Raw genomic sequence first — 23,640 nt, 5'->3', positions numbered from 1 at the left:
CACACACACACACACACACACACACACACACACACACACACACACACCCCTAAAAATAAAGACAAAATAAAGAAAAAAGTCAAATGCAAATTTCAGAAAAAATTTAAACACTATCAGTGATGAAGTATTTTTTGATTTATCTACAGACTAAGCTCAGCTGAGAAAGGATCAATAAACTTGAAGACACGGCAATAAAAAATATTATCCAAAATGAAACAGAGGAAAAAACCAACCAAACCAAAAGAACAGAGCTTCTAACAGCCGTGGTGTCAAGCGGCATAATGTGTGTGACTGAAGTCTCATAAAGGAATGAAAAAGGAAAACGGGTAGAAGAATTATTTGAAGAAATAAGAACATTCCAAAGTCAAGCCAAAAGAAAAGCAAAAGAAGGGCTGATGTCCTGGAGACCTCTAACCTGCCCACTCAACCAGTCACTCAGGGATCTCTCTGTCCTCCCAAACCACAAGCTGGTCTATAGCCAGTCTCTCCAAAGTATTCAGCTGAATTACTTAAAGCTTCCCTCTGACAGATGAAACTCCAGGGTTTGTTTCTGCGGTGTTACATTGCCTACTTTTCTCTGAGGAGCAGTGAGGTGAGTTACAGAGCTGGTCGTAGCCAGGGCCTCTGAAGATGGAGGAGGCGGTGCTAAGAATGTCGACTTGCTCTGAGCATGAGTGCACACAGGCAGAAAGTACAACTCTGTGGACCATGAAGGAAAAATAACCAGGCACAGTGGGCATCACTGATCACAGACTCTAAGCCATAAAACTGGATCAGTTATTATGATCTACTGTTAATAAGAGATCTTGGCTGCTGAAAGGAATTAAAACTGGTAAACTTGAGTTTGAATCTTGGCTCTGGTACTTACTAACTGAGGTAACTGACTTCATCTTTGGGTGGTTTTTTGTATGTTTGTTTGTTTGTTGAGACAGGGTCCTACTGTGTAGCTGCGGGGGCTGTGAGGTAAACACACAGTACACACAATGTCCAATTTAGAACCTGCAAATAATCGGTAAAAATGAAGTGGGCTTATGCTAGATGATCACTGAACTGTGTCCCTCCAAAGGATAGATTTAGGTCCTGCTGCTAGGGTACTTAATGCATGTAATCAAGTTGGGTTGATGGGACAATGGATTAGAGAGGGTTCTAAGTCCAGTGGTCTGTGCCTTCATAGTGAGAGCCATAGAAACACAGGTATACAACGTGGGCAGATGATAATGTTTAGAAAAATAGAGTGAGCGAGTGAAATAGCTACAAGCCAATGGAAGCCAGAGAGTGGTGACACTTGGTCTGCTGGTTCCCCACAGGCCCGTGTTTTGATCACCTGTCCCCGGCTGGTAGTGCTACTTGGGAAGGCTGTGGCACACTTAGGCTCCAGGCCTAGCGAGGTGGCTAGAGGTAGGCATGAAGGTTACACATTGCACCAGTCCCTGGCTCTGGCACTGTCTATGCTTTTGGATCTATCACTATGCGAACAGTGGGTCCCACGTGGCCACCGTGAACTGAATTGCTCTGCCATCCTTCCTTGCCATGATAGACAGAGCCCACTGAAGCCAGGAACCAGAGTCAACGCTTCCTCCTGGAAGCTGTTTCTGCCAGATATTTGGTTGAAATGATATAAAAGTCGTGAACACAGAAAACTGGCGCTAGGAAGTAGGGATCCCTGTTGCAACTGGCCTGGCCATGCCACTCTGAGGGCTCTGGAACCGCCTCCCAGCAGAAGAGAAGAGCTGAAAGCTGAAGAGTCTCAGCGTGATGTCTTTTCTTGTGGGAATCCAGAAGCTAGAACATCAACAGAAGTGAGAACATCAGTACTTGTGAAGCTTCGCGTGGGAACAAGGGCTTTAACGCACTGAACAACAGCCCTCACTGAAAATCTGAGTGAGGCTAAAGGAAAAAGAAAAAAGAAAACAACTTGGCAGAAGAAATGTTAAGCCACAATAGCATTCTGCTTGTGATATGGTTACCACTGTTGTCTTTTATCGTGAGACGTCAGAGAAGAACGCATAGAGCAGAAAATGAAAAGCAAACAATTTGGCCAGAATGCGCTTAAAGTCGCAGACTAAAGAAACTGGAAGAAGAAGCATGATTGTCAAGAGAAGAGCACCACTTGGGTCTGGGACAACACCAGTTCTTTGATGGCATTTTAGGAGGGAAGTGGCAGGCTTACACACAATTGAAGGCCCCAGTGTGTAAGATGTGACATTCATTTAGGAGATTTTGCACGAGAGGAGGGGTAGCCAAAGCACTCTGCTGGAGAAGGGCTGCCTAGAGAAGTGTTTCGGAGCTTACTCGCCTAACCACTCAGGGGCAGCTGCAGCCATGGTCCAAACAGGCCTGGAGGCACCCCGGGCTATCAAGCAGAGCCTGCCATTGTGACATCGTACATATGGCTTTGCTGGCGCGCTGAATTCGACAACGACAGAGTCATGATGGCATGACTGAAGTTTATGTCTGTTGTGAATGGAGGTCAGAGGACACCTCAGATTTTGTTCGCCAGGACCCGCCAACCTTGCTTCTTAAGATAAGAGCTTGCCAAGTGAGTCCCAGGGAGTCACCTATCTCTGCCTTCCTAGTGCTGGGATGACAAGCAGGTGTCAGTCACTGTCCAGCTGAGCCATCTCCCTGGGAATCCTACATCAACCTTTTTAAAGAAGGCCCAGGAGGCCATCACTAAGCAGCAGTGTCAGATTCCCAGAGGGAAGTCCCTCACAGACTATATGTGAGGCTATGAGAGTAAAGCATAAGTGTCAACAGAGACCTTGGCACATGCGAGAAACATGGGATATCTGTTCATAAAAGCTGAAAGCAAACAGAGGATATATGTGTTACACGTGGCAGGGTCATGTGGGCAGGGCTGCTCAAGCACGAAGAGTATCCGGATGGCGGCAACAACACTAGGATTTCATATGCACCCAGCTTGGCTTGAACTTGCTTTGGTCCAGCCTTTCCTTACTGCTCTCCTCCTGCTGTTTGGAAATGAGAATGTTGACTCCTGCACTGTGTATCAGGAGTATACAACTCCTTTCGGTATTACAGGGGAAACAGTTCAAAGTTTGCCTGCATTTCCGAAAAGACTTTAGACATTCCAAGAGTTGGGACTGTTAAGCCTGGGGTGGGAGGCTGGAGAGATGACTCAGTGGATAAGAGCAGTGCCTGTTCTTCTAGGGGACTTGAGCTCAATTCCCAGCACCCCCACAGCTTCTCATGACTATCTGTGACTCAAGTTCCAGAGGACCCAGCCTCTGAGGATACCGGGCATGCATGTGGTACACAAATAAACACACAGCCAAAGCATCTACACACAAAATAAAAATAAAATAACAAAGGCACAGATTTAAAGCGAAACTATGAGGACTTCAGTCTTAGAGTTTCCTGTGCTGAGGTAAAACACCACGACCGAAAAAGCAAGCTGGGGAGGAAGGGCTTATTCCTTATCATTGTTGATTATGAAGTCAAGACAGGAACTGAAACAGGGCAGGATCCTGGAGGCAGGAGCTGATGCAGAGACCACGGAGGGGTGCTGCTTACTGCCTTGCTCCCCATGGCTTGCTCAGCCTGCTTTATTATAGAACCCAAGACCACAAGCCCAGGGATGGCACCACCCACAGTGGGCTGGGCCCTTCCCTACTGATCATGATTGAGAAAATGCCTACAGCTGGATCTCAAGAAACTGAGGTTCCTTCCTCTCTGCTGATTCTAGTGTGTGTCAAGCTGACACCCAAAACCAGCCAGTGTAACTTCTAAGTTGGACTGAATGTATTTTACACTATGAGATACACCATGAGGAGTCTGGGGTAAATGTTACCACGTGAGTCTGAAATGTCTCTAACTGCTTAGTCTCCTACTTGGGAAGCTACGGGATGGACAAAGATGGAAGAACTAAGTTCTTCAAAGGGGCAGGCCTTTGAAGGTCATAGTTGAGCAGTGGTTCTGGCACTCCTGCTCAGCTGACACACTCTGTGGTCCTGCCACAGACCAAAGCCACCCCATCACTCCCTCCTTCCTATCACTCCCTGAAACCCCTTGGAACCCCATGGGTCTGAAGAAACCGTTTCCTGCCTTAAGTTGCTTCTCTTTTGTTTTAGTCACAGTTCCTGGAGCCTTGGGAGGGGGCATTTCCTGCAGACATCTTGATTTGGGGCTTCTGTTCTTTGTGAGAGGTAAGTTCCTATTATTTAAGCCCTACACTTTGTGATAATTCATTATGGCAGCTTTCGGAAACAAAGCTTGTGAAGGTTTTGCTCAAAATGGAGCTCCCTGCCTGTCAGAAGTGCACGCCTGGTGGCCAGGCCATCAGAGACCCTGCAGATGCAGGAAGCCATCCTTGAGGTCTCTCTTCCGCCTGTCACCTGTGACGCCCCTTTCTCAAATGTTAACATCAGGTGTCATAACTCTGATGAGGGCTCACCACTGGTAAGTGTGTGTGTGTGTGTGTGTGTGTGTGTGTGTGTGTGTGTGTGTGTGGATTAGGAGGAGGGATGAGAGAGCACAGTGTGGGAGAGGTCAAGGCTCCCGTAAAGCCTTGCCTCTTGCTGGCATCTCACACATGTGGTGGCGGCTCAAGGCACACTCAATGACAGGGCAGGAAAAATGACTTGAAGTGTTGGCAAGGTTACTGTATCAGAGGCCCCTGCGTGAGGCACAATGCCCCAGTGCCACCAACACACAGATGGAGTGACAAGAGCCCTTGAGAGCAGGCACTCTGTAGGAACAACAGTGCGGGCTAAGCCTAAAGCCTCTTCCTACTTGTCCAGGCAGCTCCAAGCCGCCACGCTGTGGGAGCACAGAGGGAACCAGGAACATTAACACATGTCAAACGTTTAAATGTTCCTTCAAAGGGAGGGATGCGCAAGCTGTTGTCTGCCCAGAGGCTGGGAGTGGGCGTGGCTAATAGCCACGACCTACACTCTGGGTGGCCACGGTAGATCCTCCAAAACCCTTATCTCGAGCTTGTCAGTCTATAGAACCTATCTTTATGGAAGGTGTCACATGCAGTCTATCTATAGAACCCATCTTTATAGAAGATGTCACATGTATACTAGAAAGAGTTTCCAGGGAGTCACATCTTAAGGCTTTATTTTGCATATGGGATTGAGTTAATTACCACCGGGAAGATTTTTGCCAAATTGTGCTATGCTTAAATATGCCTAAAATAAACTACTCGGGATAGGACTCCTGGGGTTTGAACCGCCAGCTGCTAAGTCCTGCTGAACCGTACCACCTTGTCTCCCTTGGACGTTACTCTGCTGGCCGCAGACTATGGCTAGCAGAGACAGCCGAAATAGTCCAGCCACTCAGAGCACTAGGCACGGCTATAGGTGGCCACTGTTACACACTGCTGTCCCTTCCGGACGGGAGGTCTGAGCCAGCCTGGTCTGTGCTTCAGTCCCGGGCTGAGCCACGTTGGCATCTCATGGCAGATACTTTGTGAGAACCGACAAGTGAATGAATGAATACGTGGAAAGGTAGGTGGGTGGACTTGCTGTTCCTGGTCATGCCTTCGGCACCAAACATACTTACTGTCAAAGAGGATGATCCTGCCGTCCCCACCACAGGGCTGCGTGTGGTCCCCGAAGCAGACACTGTTGCACTCGGTGCTGGCGGCCTCGCCATGCTTCCAGTAGTCAGGGTTGTTCCCACAGAAGCATGCATAGCCTGATTCCATCCCCGCAAACTGCCAAAAGAAAAGACGGTGAGGACTTCTCGGCTGGACTTCTGCACCACCAGTTGGCTATGGGGGGTTTGGGTCATGCGATCACATGATGTTGGGAATGTTGTGGGGGTGTGAGGCTCACAGGAGGCTGGCAGCCCCCTCACCCTCGAGCCCGGTCCACCCTTTCCCTGTGGCCGCTGCTTAGTTGCATTGCCCAGTCTAAGGTGGCCACGGCTTCACACCGATGTGTGAATGTCTTCCTCATGTTCTCATTCCCACTGTATTTAACCATATCTAAGGAGGACAACATCCCTTGAACATGAGGCATTGATTGAAAACAGCTAAACATTTTACTATTTGCTCTGTGCCGGGTAAGCTGGGTAAAGTTTTATTTCAAAAATTTAAATTAATTTATTTTTATATGAACAGGTGTTTTTCCTGATGCATGTCTATGCCTCAGATCTTCTGAAACTAGAGTTACAGGGAGTTGTGAGCTACTGTGTGGGTGCGGGGAATTGAACCCGGGTCCTCTGGAAGAGCAGAGGATCCTGAGCCAGCTCTCCAGCTCCTTATTGAAAAGCTAACCTTTATTTCTGTGTGCGGGTGCTCTGCCTGCATGTATGTCTGCAGGTCTGCAGGGCAGCGTACAGTGCCTGGGAGCCCGGAAGGGGATCCTGGAGCCCCTGAGACTGAGTTGCAGACGGCTCCAAACTGCCGTGTAGACGCTGGGGATCAAACCCAGGTTCTATGGGGCTTTAGTCATCTCTCCAGCCCCCAAGATGTATTTGTGTGTGTTTCTGTGCCTGTCATTCTGTGCATGCATGTGTTTGTATGTATCTGTGTGTCTGTGTACGTTCGAGTGCAGCTGAGTTACTGAGCTGCTGAACATAGGGCACCAAACTGCGCTGAGTCATCTCTCAGGCCCCAAGCCGTGCTTTAAAGTGAAATCTCACAGCAAATGCTTTTAAGCCTCGTCTGCACTTCCATTGTGTTCTTGTCGATACCCTAGCTGAGCACGTAGTCCCACAGGAGCCAGTCCTCGGGTACAGGGCAAGCTGCGCCATGCTGAGAGCCCCTCCTGCACAGCCTGGCAGCTGCTGCCCAAATTTTTTTAACAGTATCATTTTGTCATTTTGAGAGCATGAAACACCTTAAAAACAACCTTAAAAACCTGCGTGCCTGTGAGGTGCATACAGTGGCCACAGCTAACAGCTCCCTCCTCTAGCTCACTGAACACACGCTCGTATATGGACACGGCACAACTGTCCACCTGTTTCCAGGCTCTCATGACGACAGACAGAACGTCCATAAGCATCTGTGCACAGATTCTTATAAATTTCTGTTTGTCCTGGCTAATGATGAGGGGCGAGATTGTTGGGTTTAACTTTTTTAAAGAAGCCACTGGTTTCCGCGGACGGCTGAGCCAGCGATGCGTGAGAGCTTCCGCTGCTGCTCGCTTTAGCTCGCTTTAGAAGAGTGGACTCCAGCCACTCTGATGGCTGTGTGTCTCGCAGTGGCTTCGCCTTGTGCTGGCTGAAGACTGATGGTGTATGTCACCTCATCTGCTGTGTGCCCTTTGGTGATGAACTGCTTTTGCTCCTTTTGCTCATTCCAAAACCATGTTGCCTTACATTTGACTATTGGGATCTTTAGTCTTCTTACACATTTTGGATTTTGACCTTGACCGTAGGTAGAAGCACCCGTTGGGCTGAGGCCACAAACTTAACGAAAGGAAAGACTAAGCGGAGCCCGGCACCTCACCACTCTGTTTCCTGACTGTTGCAACCGCCCCATGCTCCTGACACCAGGCCTGAAAGTTCTGTCACAGCCCTGAGAACAGTGACCAACACAGGCTCCAAACACTATTCTGCTTCACACAGTTGGCTGCAGACTGTCCTTCCTAATCTAATGATCTTGGCAATTTTGTTGAAAATCAGTTGACCATGAATTTGTAGGTTTGTTTTGAAATTGTGAAGTCTATTGTTCTGTATGTCTATTTTTATGACACTCTTACAGTAACTTTTTTCTGTAGCTTACTTTAAAGTCAGTCTTTGTCTAAGCTGTGATGGAAAGTTGAAGACTCATTTTTTCTTCACAAAGAGCCACATTGTTTCTTCAGAAGCATTTGATGGCAACCCCTCACTGTTGACCGGCCCTGACACTTTCATAAGAAGCAGTTGTTTGCATCTGTGTAGGTCTGTTTCTACATGGTTTACTGATCTACAGCAGATTTCAGAAAACTTGTTTTATAAAGGGCAGAAGTCAATGTTCTGCTACATAGTCTCTTTCTCTCCCCAGCCTCATGGCCATGTAAGGAAAACAGCTACAGACAACATGTAAATGAACATGGCTCTGTTTAAGAAAACTTTATTCACCTGCACACACACACACACACACACACACACAGAAAAAGATTTGTCTGAGGGCAATTTCTGACTGGCTTCTGACTTACTTTTTTGGTGACAGTAGCTTTATGGCACAGGTCAGGTGATTAGGTCCTACATAACTGCCCTTTGCTAACATCACTGTGGTCGTCATCCTAAACCTCTGTTTTTGCATATGCATCTCAGGGTTGGTCTTTTTATTTAATTTATTTATTTTCTCACTGTTGGGGCACTGATGCTGCCCTGGCCTTGCTTGTCCTGGGCAAGCGCTTCGCTACTGGGCTGTCTCCAGTGTAGCTTGTCATTTCTTTAAAAGAAGTTCTACTTTTTATTAGGATTCTATTTAATTTATAGACTAACCTGAGGGAATCAACAACTTAAGAATATTTCTGTTGCCTCAGTTGTTAACAGGTAGGTGTATATCATTATTTGTTAGGTCTTTAGTTCTTCTCCAGTCTTATATAGTTTCTGATATGAGTTCTTAGGTCTCATTAGTTAACCTCTGCTAGAGAGCATCAGGTCATCCCCCACAGAGGTCACCCAGACACACCCATGAGATATGCAGTATTACTATTATTTGTTTAGAGGCTTAAATTATTAATTATTTGTTGCTAGTATATGGAAACAGAGATTTTTTTTATGTGAGCTTCCAGGCCAGTGAGGTAAGTGTGGGCCTTCCTGTCTGCTCATGATACTAGATAAGAAGAACCAGACCTTCACTCCTCAGTGGGTGTTAGCAGTAGGTATTTTATTTTTTAAAAGATTTATTTATTTATACATATGAGCACTCTATTTGTATGTATACCTGAATTACAGAAGAGGGCAACAGATCCTATTATAGATGGTTGTGAGCCACCGTGTGGTTGCTGGGAATTGAACTCAGGACCTCTGGAAGAGCAGCCAGTGCTCTTAACCTCTGAGCCATTTCTCCAGCCCAGCTGTAGGTATTTTAAATAGATACTTTTAATTATAGCCAGGAGCTGTGTACGGTGCATGCCTGTAAACCCAACACAGGGGAGTGGAAGGCAGGAGAACCAGGAGTTCAAGGTCAGCCTAGGCTATATGAGAAACACACACACATACTTGCTGGATTTGGGGATAGGGTCTCACCATGTGGCAGTAGTGCACCTGTAACTTGCTATGCAATTCAGCCTGGCCTCGAACTCACAGAGCTCCACCTGCCTCTGCCTCCCAAGTGCTGGGATTACAGGTGTGTGCCAGCTTGCCCGGCCATCGTGGGAGATTCCTAAGACTTCCCAGAATGGTAAGTGAAGGTTTGGGACATCTGTAGGCCTTGCTGTTCATTTTCTGAGTCTATCTTACGATGGGGCTGCCACAGGGTAGTAACCATCGTTTCTTCCATGCTCACTAGTTTATTCTCTAGTCAGAGTGTGTGTCTTCTCACCCATTCATCACTGTGGTGTCCTCCTATTTCTGTCAGCAAGAAGCGTTTATTACTATCATTATCTGAAGCTTAAACAGGTCAGATTTCGGTCATGGGACCCCTTCCAAGGTCGCTTCATCCTTTGGATGAATCTGCATTAATGCTTCTGTTCTATGCAAGACGTTCGGAACACAGCTTGTCTGTCTCAGAACCAGCACAGCAGGGGGCATTTCCTCAGAGCCTTTCTCTGGTGGAGACCCGAGTGCAGGCTGCACGCCCTATTATCAGTGTGTGGCAAGGCTCCTGCTGCGCAGTGATGAAGTGTATGTGTGTCATTGCAGTTATATTTACACCATTATCTAGCTCTCTGTGATCAAAGCCATGAATTTAGACTATCCAATCCCCTGTAACGCTACCTATGGGCTTCATTTCAGGTTTCCCCGGCTTCCACATTTGTACATCCCTTCTCCAGCAGCCAGAATAGACCGGCTTTGATACATTCACTGTATGCTCAAGCTCTACACAAGCGACCAACCACGTGGTCACAGGGGTTCAAATGTCTTGCTTATTCACCTGCCTCACGTGAGTCTGAAACCCAGGCAGGATACCCTTCTTTCTTGGGCCTAATGAATGCCTTTTAGACTGAATCAGTTAAGGAAAGAGGGAGGGAGAGAAAAACAAAAGGAAAGAGGGAGGGATCTTTTCCTGTCTAATTTAATAAAAAATAGCACTACTGAACCTTAGTGGTTGGGAAATAAATTTTGGATAAAGAAAAGAAGAGGAAGAAAGAAGAACATTTGAACAAGAGGGAAGGCCTGCAAGTTGCCTAGGAAGGGAACTGTTGCCTTGGCTTGATTCTCCATCAAGTCACTGACAGCCTTGCTTCCAACAGACAGGCGCACAAACAGATCACAACTCAGTCGGAGGCCAAAAAGGGACTCTAGGGATTTCCGCCCACCCCCAGCTGCCTGGTGATCCTGGCTCCTGAGCCTACTCTTCCTTTGTGACAGGTGGGCCACTCTGATCTATCATTATCTCTTCTGTAGACGACAGGGCCAGTACCTTGAATCTCTGACTCCGACAAAAGCTGATACAGGTTTGTATGGTGAGCTTGTTGGACGTTTTACTGGTGCCGGTGAGAGGAGGTGGGTTTCCGTGATCCTTGTAGCAGCCAAGGTTTCCAGGCACTACAGACAAACAAAACAAGAGAATTTCACAACATCTGGCTGGGAGCACAAGGAGGAAGTGCAGCTTGTGCCCGTGGGCTCCTCCCAGTGTTCACAGCCTGAGGTACCACCCAAGCAGATGACAACAAGCCCCAAGCAGATGACAACAAGCCCCAAACAGACCCTCTGCTGCCCATCTCTGCCAAATGCCACACCATCTGCAAGAAAGCATGGCATGCAGATCCCGATTAGCAACCCAAAGACGTTTATGCTCCTTCCTCAGTGTTGGTAGAAGTTAGCACTGATGAGAACTAGGAATGATCTCTGAAGATGGAGAGGGTGGCTCCTGGCACCCATCTTCCAGGAATCTACCAAAATGACAGAAAGAGAGCAGAGGAACCCTTCTAGGAAACATGGAGGCACTCCTTTAGCTGCGTGCATGCGAATCTACAAGAAGAGTGATTCTGTAGACATCAAGGGAACGAACACTGTTCAAAGAGGAATGCTGTAAGTGTTACTACACAAGACTAGAAGTGTCTGTAACACTCAGCACACCACGGGCATCACTGTAAACAAGCAGGTGAAGGGTGAGGTTCTTGCAGAGAGAAGGGATGTGCATGTTGAAGATGTTAAGCACCAAGAACCAGGCCAGCTTCCTGAAAATGGTGACGGAGAAATGGATCATAGAAAAGAAAGCCAGGGAGAAGGCACGTGCGTTCAGCAGAGCGCTAGCCCGCTTCAGCAGACAAGCATGCTTCGTGAGAACTAATGGGCAGGAGCCTGGGCTGCACCACTATTACCCTGCCACATTTTCCTCTGGGGACAGGTAGGCTGGGCTGGCTGGGGAGCGAGCCCCAGGGATCCACCTGTCTGCCTTGGCAGCACTGGCATTGGATGCACGGCCCACCACGAATAGCTTTTTTTAAAAAAAGATTTATTTTAACTGTATATACGTATGAGTGAGTTTATGTGCGCCACACATGTCTGCAGCAGCCAGAGGGTTTTTAGTCCCTTAGAAGAATGGAAGTTACAAGTGATTGGAAGCCCCAGAAATGGGGACTGGGAATCGAATCTGGGTCCTCTGCAAAAGCAGTAAGTGATCTTAACTGTCTTCCCTCCAGCCCCAACGCCTGGCTTTTTTGTTTTTAATTGGGTTCTCGAAAATCAAACTCAGGTTCTACAACTGAGCAATGTCCACAGCCATTTATATCATTTATGTATATATGAGTGATGTAACAGGGACTCTTGGGAACAGGAAGCAGACTGGTGGGAAACAGACACAGGAGAGAGTAATGGGGAGTGAATACAGCCAAAGCACACGATATGCTGAGTCAGGTATAGGAAAGGACTCGATTGTGACGTCTTTATGGAACTTATAACTCTGTGCTTAAACCTGTGTTCTCTAAAACAGTGAATGGGTTTCCCCAAGGCCTTCTGGTGAGCAATGTGCTTTCCCGTTGCCACTGGAACAAATGACCACAAACCTCCTGTCTCCCAACATTTCATTTTCTGAAGGCTAGAAGACCCAAGCAGGTTTTTAAGAGCCAAGATGAAGGTGTCAGCAGAGCTGAGCCATATGTGAAGAATTCTAAGAAACAGCCCACATGCTTCAGTTATGGCCATACTGCTAGCAGCTCCCTCATCACATCCTCCCTCCCTGGCCTCCACTGTCCTGTCACAGGCCCTCTGACTCATGCCTTCCTGTAAATGCACTGGACCCACATGGGTAATCTCTCCTTCCCAAATCTTTAGCCACACTTGCAAAGTCTCTCATGCCATCTAAGGTCACATTCTCATAGACTTGGGACTAGGAAGTATATCTTTGGGGGTCACTATTCAGCCTACCTCAGGGAACATATCAGTGCTAAAGCCACTAGGTGCTAGATTGTTTGCCCTAGTGAAGGGTTGTCTATATTGGAGGCAAGAGGAATATAGCTATTGGACCAAGCATGGTAACTGGCTTCCACATAAACTGACTGTTTATACACCACTGTGATGTAGTAACAGTACACTTGGTCTCTGCCCACTTCCTGACACCAAGTTTCCCAACCCTCAAGACTCTGGATGACGCCTTTCTAATGAGGCACCTTGTGGTGGACCCCTGGTTAGCCTCATGGCGGGAGCCGGACACCAGGAAGACCAAGCCACAGTTAGTAACGTGGAGCCGTCAGTCCCACTCCCCAGCCTCCAAGGGAAGAGAAAAGATCTAGGGATGGAGTCAATACTTGACAGTGACTAGCTGATGAGGCCTCTGCTGAAAATCCTACAGATGGAGCCCAGAGAGTTTCTGGGTGATTAACATGTCCTTGCTGAGAAATGGCACACTCCACAGGGACAGATGCTCTGGGGATCAGATCCTTTCAGACCTCAAACCTACGGACATCTTCAGCCTACCACATCCTTTCTGACACATCAGTGAATGTGTCCCTCAAGTTCTGAGAGTTATTACAGTGGATTTCTGAACCTGAGGAGGAAGTCCACTTTGTAGACATGCCTAGAGACTCACAGCTTGTGACTGGCATCTAAATCAGGGTGTGGTCCTGTAGTGCCAAGTCTTTAGCCCCCTCCACTGATGCTGGGCATTCAGTTGTGAATGGTAAGCCATCCTGTTGGCGATGCAGGATTGGCTCCTGGAAAAAACTCACCCCTCTGGTGTCAGAATCAAGTCTGTGAATGCAGAGAAAAAAGATCGGTTTCCTTCCTGTTATCCCTGACGTGTTGACGTCTGAATAGTGTGGATGGACAGTGTGAATGGACCTGGTGAGAGGCTTCTGGGAGGTAATTAGATGAAGTCAGGAAGAGGGAGCTCCCAGGTGGGGTAAGAAGAGGAGACAAGAGCCCATTCTTCCCCTGCCATGTGAGCACTCATCAGAAACAGCCATCAACAAGGCCGGAAGAGGGCCACACCAGACCCTAGATACACTGGCACTTTGACCTTGGACTTCCCAGCTTAATGTGTCTATTAAACTGCTTGGGTCTGAGGAATTTTATTTAAAAGAAATCACACTACTGCAGGGCATTTTAGCACTTAATCCTAGCACTCAGGAGGCAGAAGCAGGTGGATCTCTGAGATCAAGGCCACCCTGGCCTACAAATCAAATTCTAGGCCAGCTAGGGCTACATAGTGAGACCCTATCTCCGCAGCCCCAATGTGCACCAAACAGAAAAGTACATATCACCTAAAACAGATCTCTGTCCCTAAAGTTCATGCCTGTGTAAGCCACCATTATATTTTTTTTTTCTTTTGAAACAATTTTTTTTTCTTTCTCAGTATGTAGCCCAGGTAGGCATCAAGCTTTTAAGAATTAAAGTATACAATAGGCCGTGTCAAAAGCCTATGGCAAAGCATCAAGGGTGGGGTGGTCTCCAGCCAATGGCACACAGAAAACTGCATCTTGTTAAAAGCCATGTGAGGTGGACAGTGGAGCTTTCCCCTTTCTGTCTTCAGATGAGACAGTCCAGCTCTGGCAACAGCCTGACTGCAGCTTTCTGAGGAACTTCAATGCACAAGACTAAGTCACTCACAGGACATAAGACAATTAATGTGACACTTTAAGCCACTAAATTTGGGGTAACCTGTTCCAAAGCATAAGTCACTAACACATGACACATTCAAACACACTTTTTTTTTTTGAAACAAGGGCATTCAATTCACAATGAGCCATGGGCAGATCAGTCTCTTAGGAACTTAAGTTTTCAATCCAAATCTGCCTGTTTTAGTTTGTTTTTATGTGCATTGGTATGAGGGTGTCAGATCCCCCTGGAATTGGAGTTACAGACAGTTGTGAGCTGCCATGTGGGTGCTGGGAATGGAACCTGGGTCCTCTGGAAGAGCAGCCCATGCTTTTAACTCAGGATTATTAGCTGAAGCCCTTTCCAAACATCCTACAGTTTCTTCTAGATCCAATTCTAAAACCATAACAGGAAAGACCAGCGAGTCTGGGGTAGTATTTTCCTTCCTGCTGTAAGACTGGAGAAGGCATGTCCAGCTTACCGAGGTGTATCTGCACGTCAGTCTTTTGAGTGTATGAAAGCATGTCTGCGTAGGAAACGTTCCTCCTTAAACCATCCAACAGCTTAGTTTACGTCTGCTGGAAGAACCAAGTGCTAGTCCAACCCTCACAGCTCCCTTTCAGCTCAGTTGCCTTTCTTCTGTTCCCTTGCGTCACACATGGTTCAACTGAAACAAATGTGGCTCTCCATACAAACTTTAAAATAAATCTCTCAAAAACAAACCAAATCTCTACAGTAGCAAGTGTAAACAGGAGCTGGGGTGGGGGCAGTCTAATCTTCAGTGGAGGCCAGGCCTGAGAATGTCTGAGGTTTGGGGCTTACACAGCTGCAGAGCCAAGCAGCTCCAGCCAGGGTGTGCAAGCTAAGCTGAGCTTGCTGAAGAGGACTTCCATATGGAGACCCGAGTGTGCCTTTAATGATTCTTACTAAGAACTGCTTGATCAGGATCATCTTGGTCATTCGCTCTGATTTTTGCCTCACTGATTCCATTATGCTCAAGTGAGCATGATATTATGTATTAGTCTGCACACAGCCCAAGACACATGCTCATAAAGGCTAAGTTTAGACAAAAGCAAGACCATAGGCTATATGAGTACAGCTGGAACCTATAAGCTTTATTCACAAAAAGCTGGTGAGCAAATCCAGGCAGCTTATGCTCTGGTGTGGGAGTGGGGTACTGACATGTACCACAAAGGGGGTCATTAGGAATCAGGCTGCCCTCTGCTGCTGTTCTACTCCACCTGAACCTTAGTGGTTTAAGGTAACGTCCTTCCCCACCCCCAAGCTTACCGCTCGCCAAACTTCTAACTCCGCGCTGCCACTCTATACTTTTTGCTCTCTCTTAGACCATCACCTCTTAAATGTCTTTTTTTCCCTCATAACCCCTTTCACCCCTCAAAAAACCACGAAACTTTGATGTGACCCAGCATGTAAAGACATATGAAACAGGGAACTAGGGAGATGCCAGCAAAACGTTTGCCTTATAACTACAAGGATCTGAGTTTGTGCACAGCCAGGGCTGGGAATCCTGAGGATCCTTGGCTAGCCAGCTTAGCCTGACCAATAAGCTACAGGCCACTGACAGACCCTATCTCAAGAAACAAACTCGATTGCCGAAGGTGGTGGCACATGCCTTTAATCCCAGCACTGGGGAGGCAGGGGCCAGCCTGGTCTACAGAGTGAGTTCCAGGACAACTGGAGCTACACAGAGAAACCCTGTCTTGAAAAAAACACAACAAAACAAAACTTGATGGTTCCTGAGGTTGTCTTCTGGTTTCACATGCTTGCAAACACACCTGCTACAGTACAGGTGTGCACACATGTGCACCCACATGTAAAATGGGCAAAGACCAAAGGTAGTTCACTAATAGGAAATCATTGAAAAGTTTACTTAAGTACACACGCGCATGCACGCACACACACGCGCGCACACACACACACTCTTACCATCTATTAAAAACCAAAGAAATCTGCATACAAATGAAATAGATGTACTTATTTATTTTTATGTAACTAATTAAATCTTGACTGAATACTTGAGTATCTTCAGCTTTCCAGAATTGATTACACTTTGGTTTTAAAATCGATGCTGAAAACACTGCTTCACATAATAGTAAAAAATGGCAAAAGTGTGGTAAGGACTATTTAAATAATTGCTGGGAATTCTGTCCTAATTATAAAGCAAAAAAATTCAATGAACTTGGTGTGCGTGTGTTTGAGTGTGTGTGTCTGAGTGTGTCCTCGAGTGTGGAAGCCAGAGGTGGTTTCTTCGTCACTCCTCTTGCGGTCTGATCCACCTGTCGCTGGTCTGCTCGGCCAGTGAACCCCAGGGCCTGCCTGTCTGTGCTTCCCCAGTGCTGGGATGGCAAGCGCACACCACCACACTGCTGTTTCTACATGGGCTCTGAGGAGCAAACTCAAATCCCCATGTTTGCACTGGCAAATACGTTACAGGCTCAGCTATTTCCATAGCATCACAGTTTAATTTTTTAAAGTAAAACTCACATCAGCAACTCAAACAGCATTAAAAAAAACCCAACAAAACATTCCAACATATGTAATTCAAAAGTGTATCAATTTGACACATGCTGAAATGACAGTATGGAGCTATTTGAAGCTTTAGTTTTCCATAACTAAGCCATTAAGTTTCCTTAAGAATAGTGGCTCTCAGCTCCTAGGTTGTTACTCTTTGGGTGTTGTGTATCAGATATCCTGCATATCAGGTATTTACATGATGATTCGTAACAGTAGCAAAATTGCAGTTAGGAAATAACAATGGAAATAATTTTATGGCTGAGGTCACCGCAACATGAGGAACTGTATGAAAGGTCATAGCATTGGCAAGGTTGAGAACCAGTGCTTAGGAACTTTGTATGAGAGTTCGAGGCCAGTCTGCTGTGTGGAATGAGTTCCAGGGAAGTCAAGGCTACACTGAGAAACCCTGTCACAAAACAACAAAAGGAAAAAAAAGGAACGTTGAATGAATAGTAAAAGCAGCGCTGCTCCCAACACTCAGCAGCCTCGGGTCCCATCAGCTGCTGTGCCATGAGGTGTGTGTAGAGGACAGTGCACACGCTGTGTGCTCAGATGCCACAGAGTGCTTCAGGCTCGTTTCGGGTTTCATTCGGAATTAGTTTTAGCCACTGTGCATTCAGACACCTTGTACTGTGCCACTCTCTCTTTCACAGCTCTACATTCAGTTCTATGACCCCTTACGGAGGTGTGAGCCACAATTTGAAGAGCTCTGACTTAGAGCTGGCGAGATGGTTAGGCTCCTGTTCCATCTTTGCTAGACTTGCCTTCCTTGAGGGAGCACACTGCCATCACAATTCTCTTTACACGCCAGGCAGAAGAAGGTAGCTGCGGGAGGAGGGCACCACACTCGTAAGATGGGAGACTCAACATGGGCCCTACACCCACTCTGCAAAGCTCCTGGCCGCCCCAGGAAAAAGCCTGGCGTGTCCTAGGTGGCCCAGCACCAGTGGTCTCTCACCCCCTCTCCCCCCACCCCCCATCTCTGCTCCTCAGCCAAGTGAGCTGTGTTTATGCCGGGTAGCTTCACCTGGCTCCCTGGTCTTTGGATTTTTAGACTCAATTCCCTCTGCTTAGAAAACTCTTCCCCACTTAGGATTTCGGTCTGAGCATCATTTTCCCTAGGGGCCACCCAGACTTGCCTGGCTTCCCACCTTTCCCCGAGCTGCACAGGGCTACAGCAGTGTGGTGAGTTACACCCCAAACACGGTTTCCTGGTCTCCCTCCCCAAATGACCACGGAGGACAGCCTACCTGCCCCACGGGGAGGACATCTTCCGCACTCCACTGTTTTCCCAGACACTCTGTGACTGTGAAGGATAAACAGCTGAAGCTGTGGAATGAGTGATGAGCCCCTCCCAGGCAACAGTGAATGAAGCAGCTACTGTTACCTGCTTATGGCTAGCCATGCCGTTTTGTTGTCTGGAAACAGCATACTAGTTTCATACAGGTTAACTTCACAACTTAAAAAATACTAAATTGGGCTGGGGAGATGGCTCAGTGGTTAAGAGCACTGGCTGCTCTTCCAGGTGGACCCGGGTTCAATTCCTAGCACCCACGTGGCAGCTCACAGCTGTGTGTAACTCCAGTTCCAAGGGATCCAACACCCTCACACAGACATACATTGCAGACAAAACACCAATATACATAAAATTAAAAGAATACTAAATCGCTGCATGAAACCTTTCCAAAATGCACTAGATATTAAACTTAAGATTTGTTTTATTTGAGACGGGGTTTCACTGTGTAGCCTTGGCTGTCCTGAAACTTGCTTTGTAGACCAGACTGGCCCAGAGATCCGCCTGTCTCCTGAGTGCTGGGACTAAAAGACCTGTGTCACCACGCCCAGCTGGAAATTCAGGAGGACACATCTAGTCTATTCTAAGACAGAGGCTTCTGGAACCTCGGGAACGACCCTCAGAGGGGTCTTAAGAGGGCATCTGACTGGTACCTGTACGCTGGGCTCAGAGGAAAACTATACAGCTTATTAGAGTTGGAGTACAGAAAATAGGTAAAAGGGTGAGGACTCAGCGCAAGGTCAGCTTGAGCCACTCCAGTCCCTTTTCAGTTCTGGGGACAGACTCCAGGGCCTCCCGCGCCACAGGCCAGTGCTCCGGCACTGAGCCATCATCCCACTCCACTGCAGCCTTGCACGCTCAGGTCGTCAGCAGCGCAATGAGGAACGGCATGGACCTTAAAGGGTTCTTGTGAGAAGTGGGTCAAGTAAACACCCCAAGGCTGGCCAGGATGATACATGCTGAATAAAGACAGTTATCCCCAGTCTGTATAGTAGTGCTTTCATTATTTACCACAAAAGCAACTTGCTGGGTAATAGAAAATTATAACAGCATTGATTCAAAAGACAACATCAAAAGTAGCCACCTCAGAAATGGTTTTTTTTTTGGGGGGGGGTATTAAAAATATTCTTCTCTTACATCTGCACTGAACAGTATGTTTCACCAGGTCATTGAACATGAAGCGCCAGTCCTCTGGGGAATGCAGGAAAAAGGACATTATCCCTTTTGGACAAAGGACCATGCAGGAAAAGGGCTTTGCATAGGGCAATCCTTGGAGGCAGGATAAAGTCAGGGGCCAAACGCCTGCTGACTGAATAATACAAACATGACCAATGCCATCATGGAAGTGAGCTGCTGTGGTCACTTACAGAACAAGACTACATCCAGCACAGCCTCCCAGCCTCCCAGGGTCCTGGGAGGTGCTAGAGAGAAGTGGAGGAGGGTTGACTTGGGGGTGGGACGGCCCCAGGGATGTGGCTGCTTTTGAGTCGCTCAAACTCCTGTAACTAACCCCAGTCAGCCCAGTGCATTACAGGGTCAGTCTACCGGTGCACCCAGCGGGATAAATACACGTTTGTTCGTGTTGCCTAGCAGAAGTCAGACAACACCACCTCAAAGATTCAGAACAGCTGCCTCTCCTGTCCTGGAGACGACAGGCAGCCTAACACTACCCATGTACCCCAGCCCAAGATGGAATACCTTCGTTTTTTTCTTTTCTTGTTTGACAGGGCCTTACTATGTAGCCCAAGCCGGTCTCTAACTCTTGCTCCTCCTGCCTTAGTTTCCTGATGTAATGATTATAGGCATGTTCCACCACGCCCTTCCAAGACTGAATAATCAAAGACTTCGGTCCCTTAGGGTTCCATGCACCCACAGGAAGCTTCTGGGGCAGCATCTGCCTGTGGGGGTGCCACAGCTCCTAACTGGAAAGTGTGGCTCCAAGCTCAGCAGAGAAGACACGTCATGCAGGATTTCCAGACTGTGGCCCACCCTTCGGTCTTCCCAGAAGCAGGGAGGAAAAGTTCATTGAAAAGGGATACTTGTTCTCAAGTTCCTTTACTTTCAGGGCCACTTGGAAGTCCTGTGGCTTGGTCATACATTTTTCCTCTTACCAGGAGGTTTCATCACTTCTAAAAAAAAATGTAATATACAAACGGAATCCTTGTTTATCACAGCTGAGGCTTTGAAACGCATGACAATTACAGTAGTCCCCCTCCCTTATCTGCAAGGGATACATTCCAAAGTCCTCCACTGGAAGCCAGAAACCGTCAACAGTACCCGCCACACACAGGCCCGTTTTCTTTCCTAGAGGAGTGCTTAGATTCAGGGCCTTCCTCATTCACACTGAGCCCTTATTACACACCACAGCTCAAAGCTGTGCAGTCCGAGGTGGTGTGACCACAGACTAGCACTGACATTCTCTTCCTCACAATTGTTCACAGAAAGAAGATTCATTCTTAACACAGATGTTTAGAAACCTCAGCATACATTTTTCCTTTGTTTATTAAGCTTAAGATTGTGAACTTAAGTTCCAAGAAAACAGCCATATCCATGATTCTGCAAGGCTGATTGATTGATTAGAACTTTGTGACTATGGAGAGATAGAATGTGGCAGATCAAGAATTCAGTTATTGGGTTGGAGAGATGGCTCTTCCAGAGGTCCTGAGTTCAATTCCCAGCAACCACATGGTGGCTCACAACCATCTATACTGGGGTCTGATGCCATCTTCTGGTGTGCAGGCACACATGCAGATAGCACTTATATACATAAAATAAATTATCCTGGAATACCTTCAGCTCCCTTGAGACCCACACATCGTCCACTGCTGGGTCTGACCCAACATTCGTGTAAAACCTTTTGGGATGTATTGACTTAACGGATCTCCAGCTTCCATGAACCCAAAGACTAAAAATGTTATCAGATGAAACCTACAGTGCAGATTTTCTGGCTTGGCTGTGACCCACCTGATAGTTCTACCAATATACTTGAAAAATTACACTGATTTATGATTTTCCTTGTTCTGTCACTATAAACACTTGATGAAACTTACTACATAGGAGCATGGTGTGTGGGGCAACCTGTGTCCCAGGCTATGATCACTCGTGCTTGAATGTACCACCTCTTATTCCTTTTGCAGTGAGAGCTGTGCTTTCCACAGAGTCAGGTAAGCGCTCAGCAGTTACTTTTGCTCAAAAACATCGATTCCTCACTTGGAGCTTCAAGGCAGCCAAGAAGAGGCGACACAGGGCATCTCCGCCTTCATTTTGTGTCATCATCTGTTTTACCTGGGCTGGAGGCAGACAGAAGTGAACCATTGCCTCAAATCCGAAGTCATGTTCCATCACTCCCAAGCTAGGGAATTATCCACAGAGGGATGGTTTGGAGAAGTGATCACTAGAACCGTTTTGCCCTCTCAAGAGACAAGGACTTCTTTGGACCACTTTGCAGAACTGAGACTCTTTAGGCCTGAAGCTTGTGTCATGGTGGCTGAGCCTTGGTGTACTGAGGATGGGTGGCTAGGCCTAGCAGCTGGAGCCCAGGCTTTTGCCCTAAAGACTTTGATTAGGAAATTTCCCGCTAGTCCATTAAAGAAAGTCCTTTAGTGCTTCTCCTCAGTATGAATTAATGAATAAATAAATATCATTTGAGCAGAAGGGGTGCCACCTATGTTGGGACAAATGGTAAGCAATAAAGACAGCACGGAAGGCTGGACAGGAAGTAGGGAGAACTAGATTTCATCATTATGATGGTTTGAACAGATCTGGCCTCCAGAGACTCATGTGTTTGAATGCTTGGCTCATAGGGAGTGGCATTTTTAGGAGGTGTGTGGCCTTTTTGGAGGAAGTGTGTCACTGTGGGGGTGGGCTTTGAGGTCTTCTATGCTCAAGCTATGCCCAGTGAAGTACAGTTTCCTTCTCCTACCTGTGGATCAGGATGTAGAACCTTCTCCAGCACCATGTCTGCCTGCATGCCACCATGGTCCATGCCATAGTGATAATGGACTAAATCTCTGAATAAGCCAGCCCCAATGAAATGTTTTCTTTTATAAGAGCTGCCTTGGTCATGGTGTCTCTTCACAGCAATAAAACCCTTACTAAGACAATTATGCTACCGAGAATCGCACACAATTTAAAAGTTATGAATTGCCTACTTATTTACTTATTTTGCCTCTTTGTGGAGGTATAAGTGCACCAGTGTATGTAGGGCATGTGGGCTCTCTCCTTCCTGGGTGCTCCTTGAGGACTCAGGTTGCAGAATGCCTTCGCCCACCAAGCCATCTTGCCAGACAGCTCCCCCTTATGTTACCATGACATGCTGCACAACTGTGCTTAGGGCACCATCTGTGCCACTGAAGAAAATGTCCGTTTGGTTCACAGAGTCCCCAGTTGTTCTTCCTTCCACTTGTTTTAGTTTATTCCTTTAACTGTATCAGGAATTAACCCTGGGCCTCAGGGACTCTAGGGAAATGCTGCAGCATGCCACTTTACTGCAGATATAACCCTTCAAGTTGGATTTCCCATGGGAAACTAAATAACATCAGCTACAAAACCAAAACCTGAATCCATACCGGACCTGAAACCATAAAACTCCACTATAGGAACAAACATGATGGCATATGCCCTTAATCCCAGCACTCGGGAGGCAGAGGCAGGTAGATCACTGTGAGTTTGAGGCAAGTATGGTCCAGTGAGTCCAGGATAGCCAAGGTTTACACAAAGAAACCCTGTCTCGGAAAAAACAAAACAAAACAAAACAAAAAAGAACAAACATGAAGGTGACACACACCTTTAATCCCAGTACTCTGGGGACAGAAGCAGGTGGACCTCTTCAAGGCCAGCCTGGTGAGCATAATAAGTTCTAGATAGACCAGCCAGACTATAATGAGACCCTGTCTCAAAACAAAACAAAGACAAACAAAACCCAGAGCCCACAATGGGGTCCTTTTGTGACCCTGGAGTCTGGTGCCACACCTATTGAATGGCTGATTGCAGCAAAGGCACCATGCCAATCCCCATGTGTAGCTGGGTAAGGGTGGACAGAAACAAAAAGCAGGTCAAGGGTAAACATTCAAGAAACCAGACAGCAGGAGCATGTGGTGGGGTGGCCCATTCCCGGGGAGTGCACACCAACACAATAGCTGTGACTCTTCCATGCCTGCTGTTAGTGAGGTCCTAAACCTGAGGCTGTGTGCATTTTACTCTTTTTCAAGAGAGCCCGAGAAGGAATGATAATTGGAGAAGGCTCAGAGAAGACCTGCTCTGCCTAAAGCCATTGAAGGAGTGAGTGTGTGTGCCTCCGCCAATGGTGCTAAGGCCCGAATGCTTTCCATTCACTCGGGCTGTATCACCCTCGAAGAGACATAACCTCATGGGGAGGAGGAAGAGCGCTTGGTACTTGTTCTACCCCCTGCACTAGGTGGGAGACTTGAAGCACTCTCTTCCTTTGGCAATCTCCCTAACTTCCGCTGGTGCCCTTGCACAGACACACAGGGCCCTGTGGAGGGTGACCACAGCTTCCTGTGAAATCCTCGGGACCCTGCTTTAACTTTTGCTTTGCACTGCCTGAGAATTCCAGAGCCATCCCAGCCCATCATCAAACAGCTTCATCTTGCTGGAAAGACAAAACTTGCCACAAGGCAAGAACAACAAATGATATTACAACGGGATTCTGACAACGCTGACATGGGTAGTCTAAATGGGTGCACATG

General features: G+C 47.2%; 1 protein-coding gene across 1 annotated transcript in view; it reads right to left on the bottom strand.

Moving 5' to 3' along the window:
• Positions 1 to 23,640, bottom strand: part of Kremen1 (kringle containing transmembrane protein 1) — a 57,304-nt gene that overhangs the window by 12,494 nt on the left and 21,170 nt on the right. The window contains exons 4-5 of the mRNA XM_055624050.1: positions 10,487 to 10,611; positions 5,524 to 5,677 (exon numbers count right to left, since the gene is read on the bottom strand). Of these exons, the coding sequence (XP_055480025.1) occupies positions 5,524 to 5,677; positions 10,487 to 10,611 (279 nt within the window). The remainder of the gene's footprint in view (positions 1 to 5,523; positions 5,678 to 10,486; positions 10,612 to 23,640) is intronic.

This window comes from Psammomys obesus, unplaced genomic scaffold (genome assembly GCF_907164565.1).
Source record: "Psammomys obesus unplaced genomic scaffold, mPsaObe1.curated_primary_1811, whole genome shotgun sequence".
Classification (NCBI taxonomy): domain Eukaryota; kingdom Metazoa; phylum Chordata; class Mammalia; order Rodentia; family Muridae; genus Psammomys; species Psammomys obesus.
This window is presented reverse-complemented; position numbering and strand designations above follow the sequence as displayed.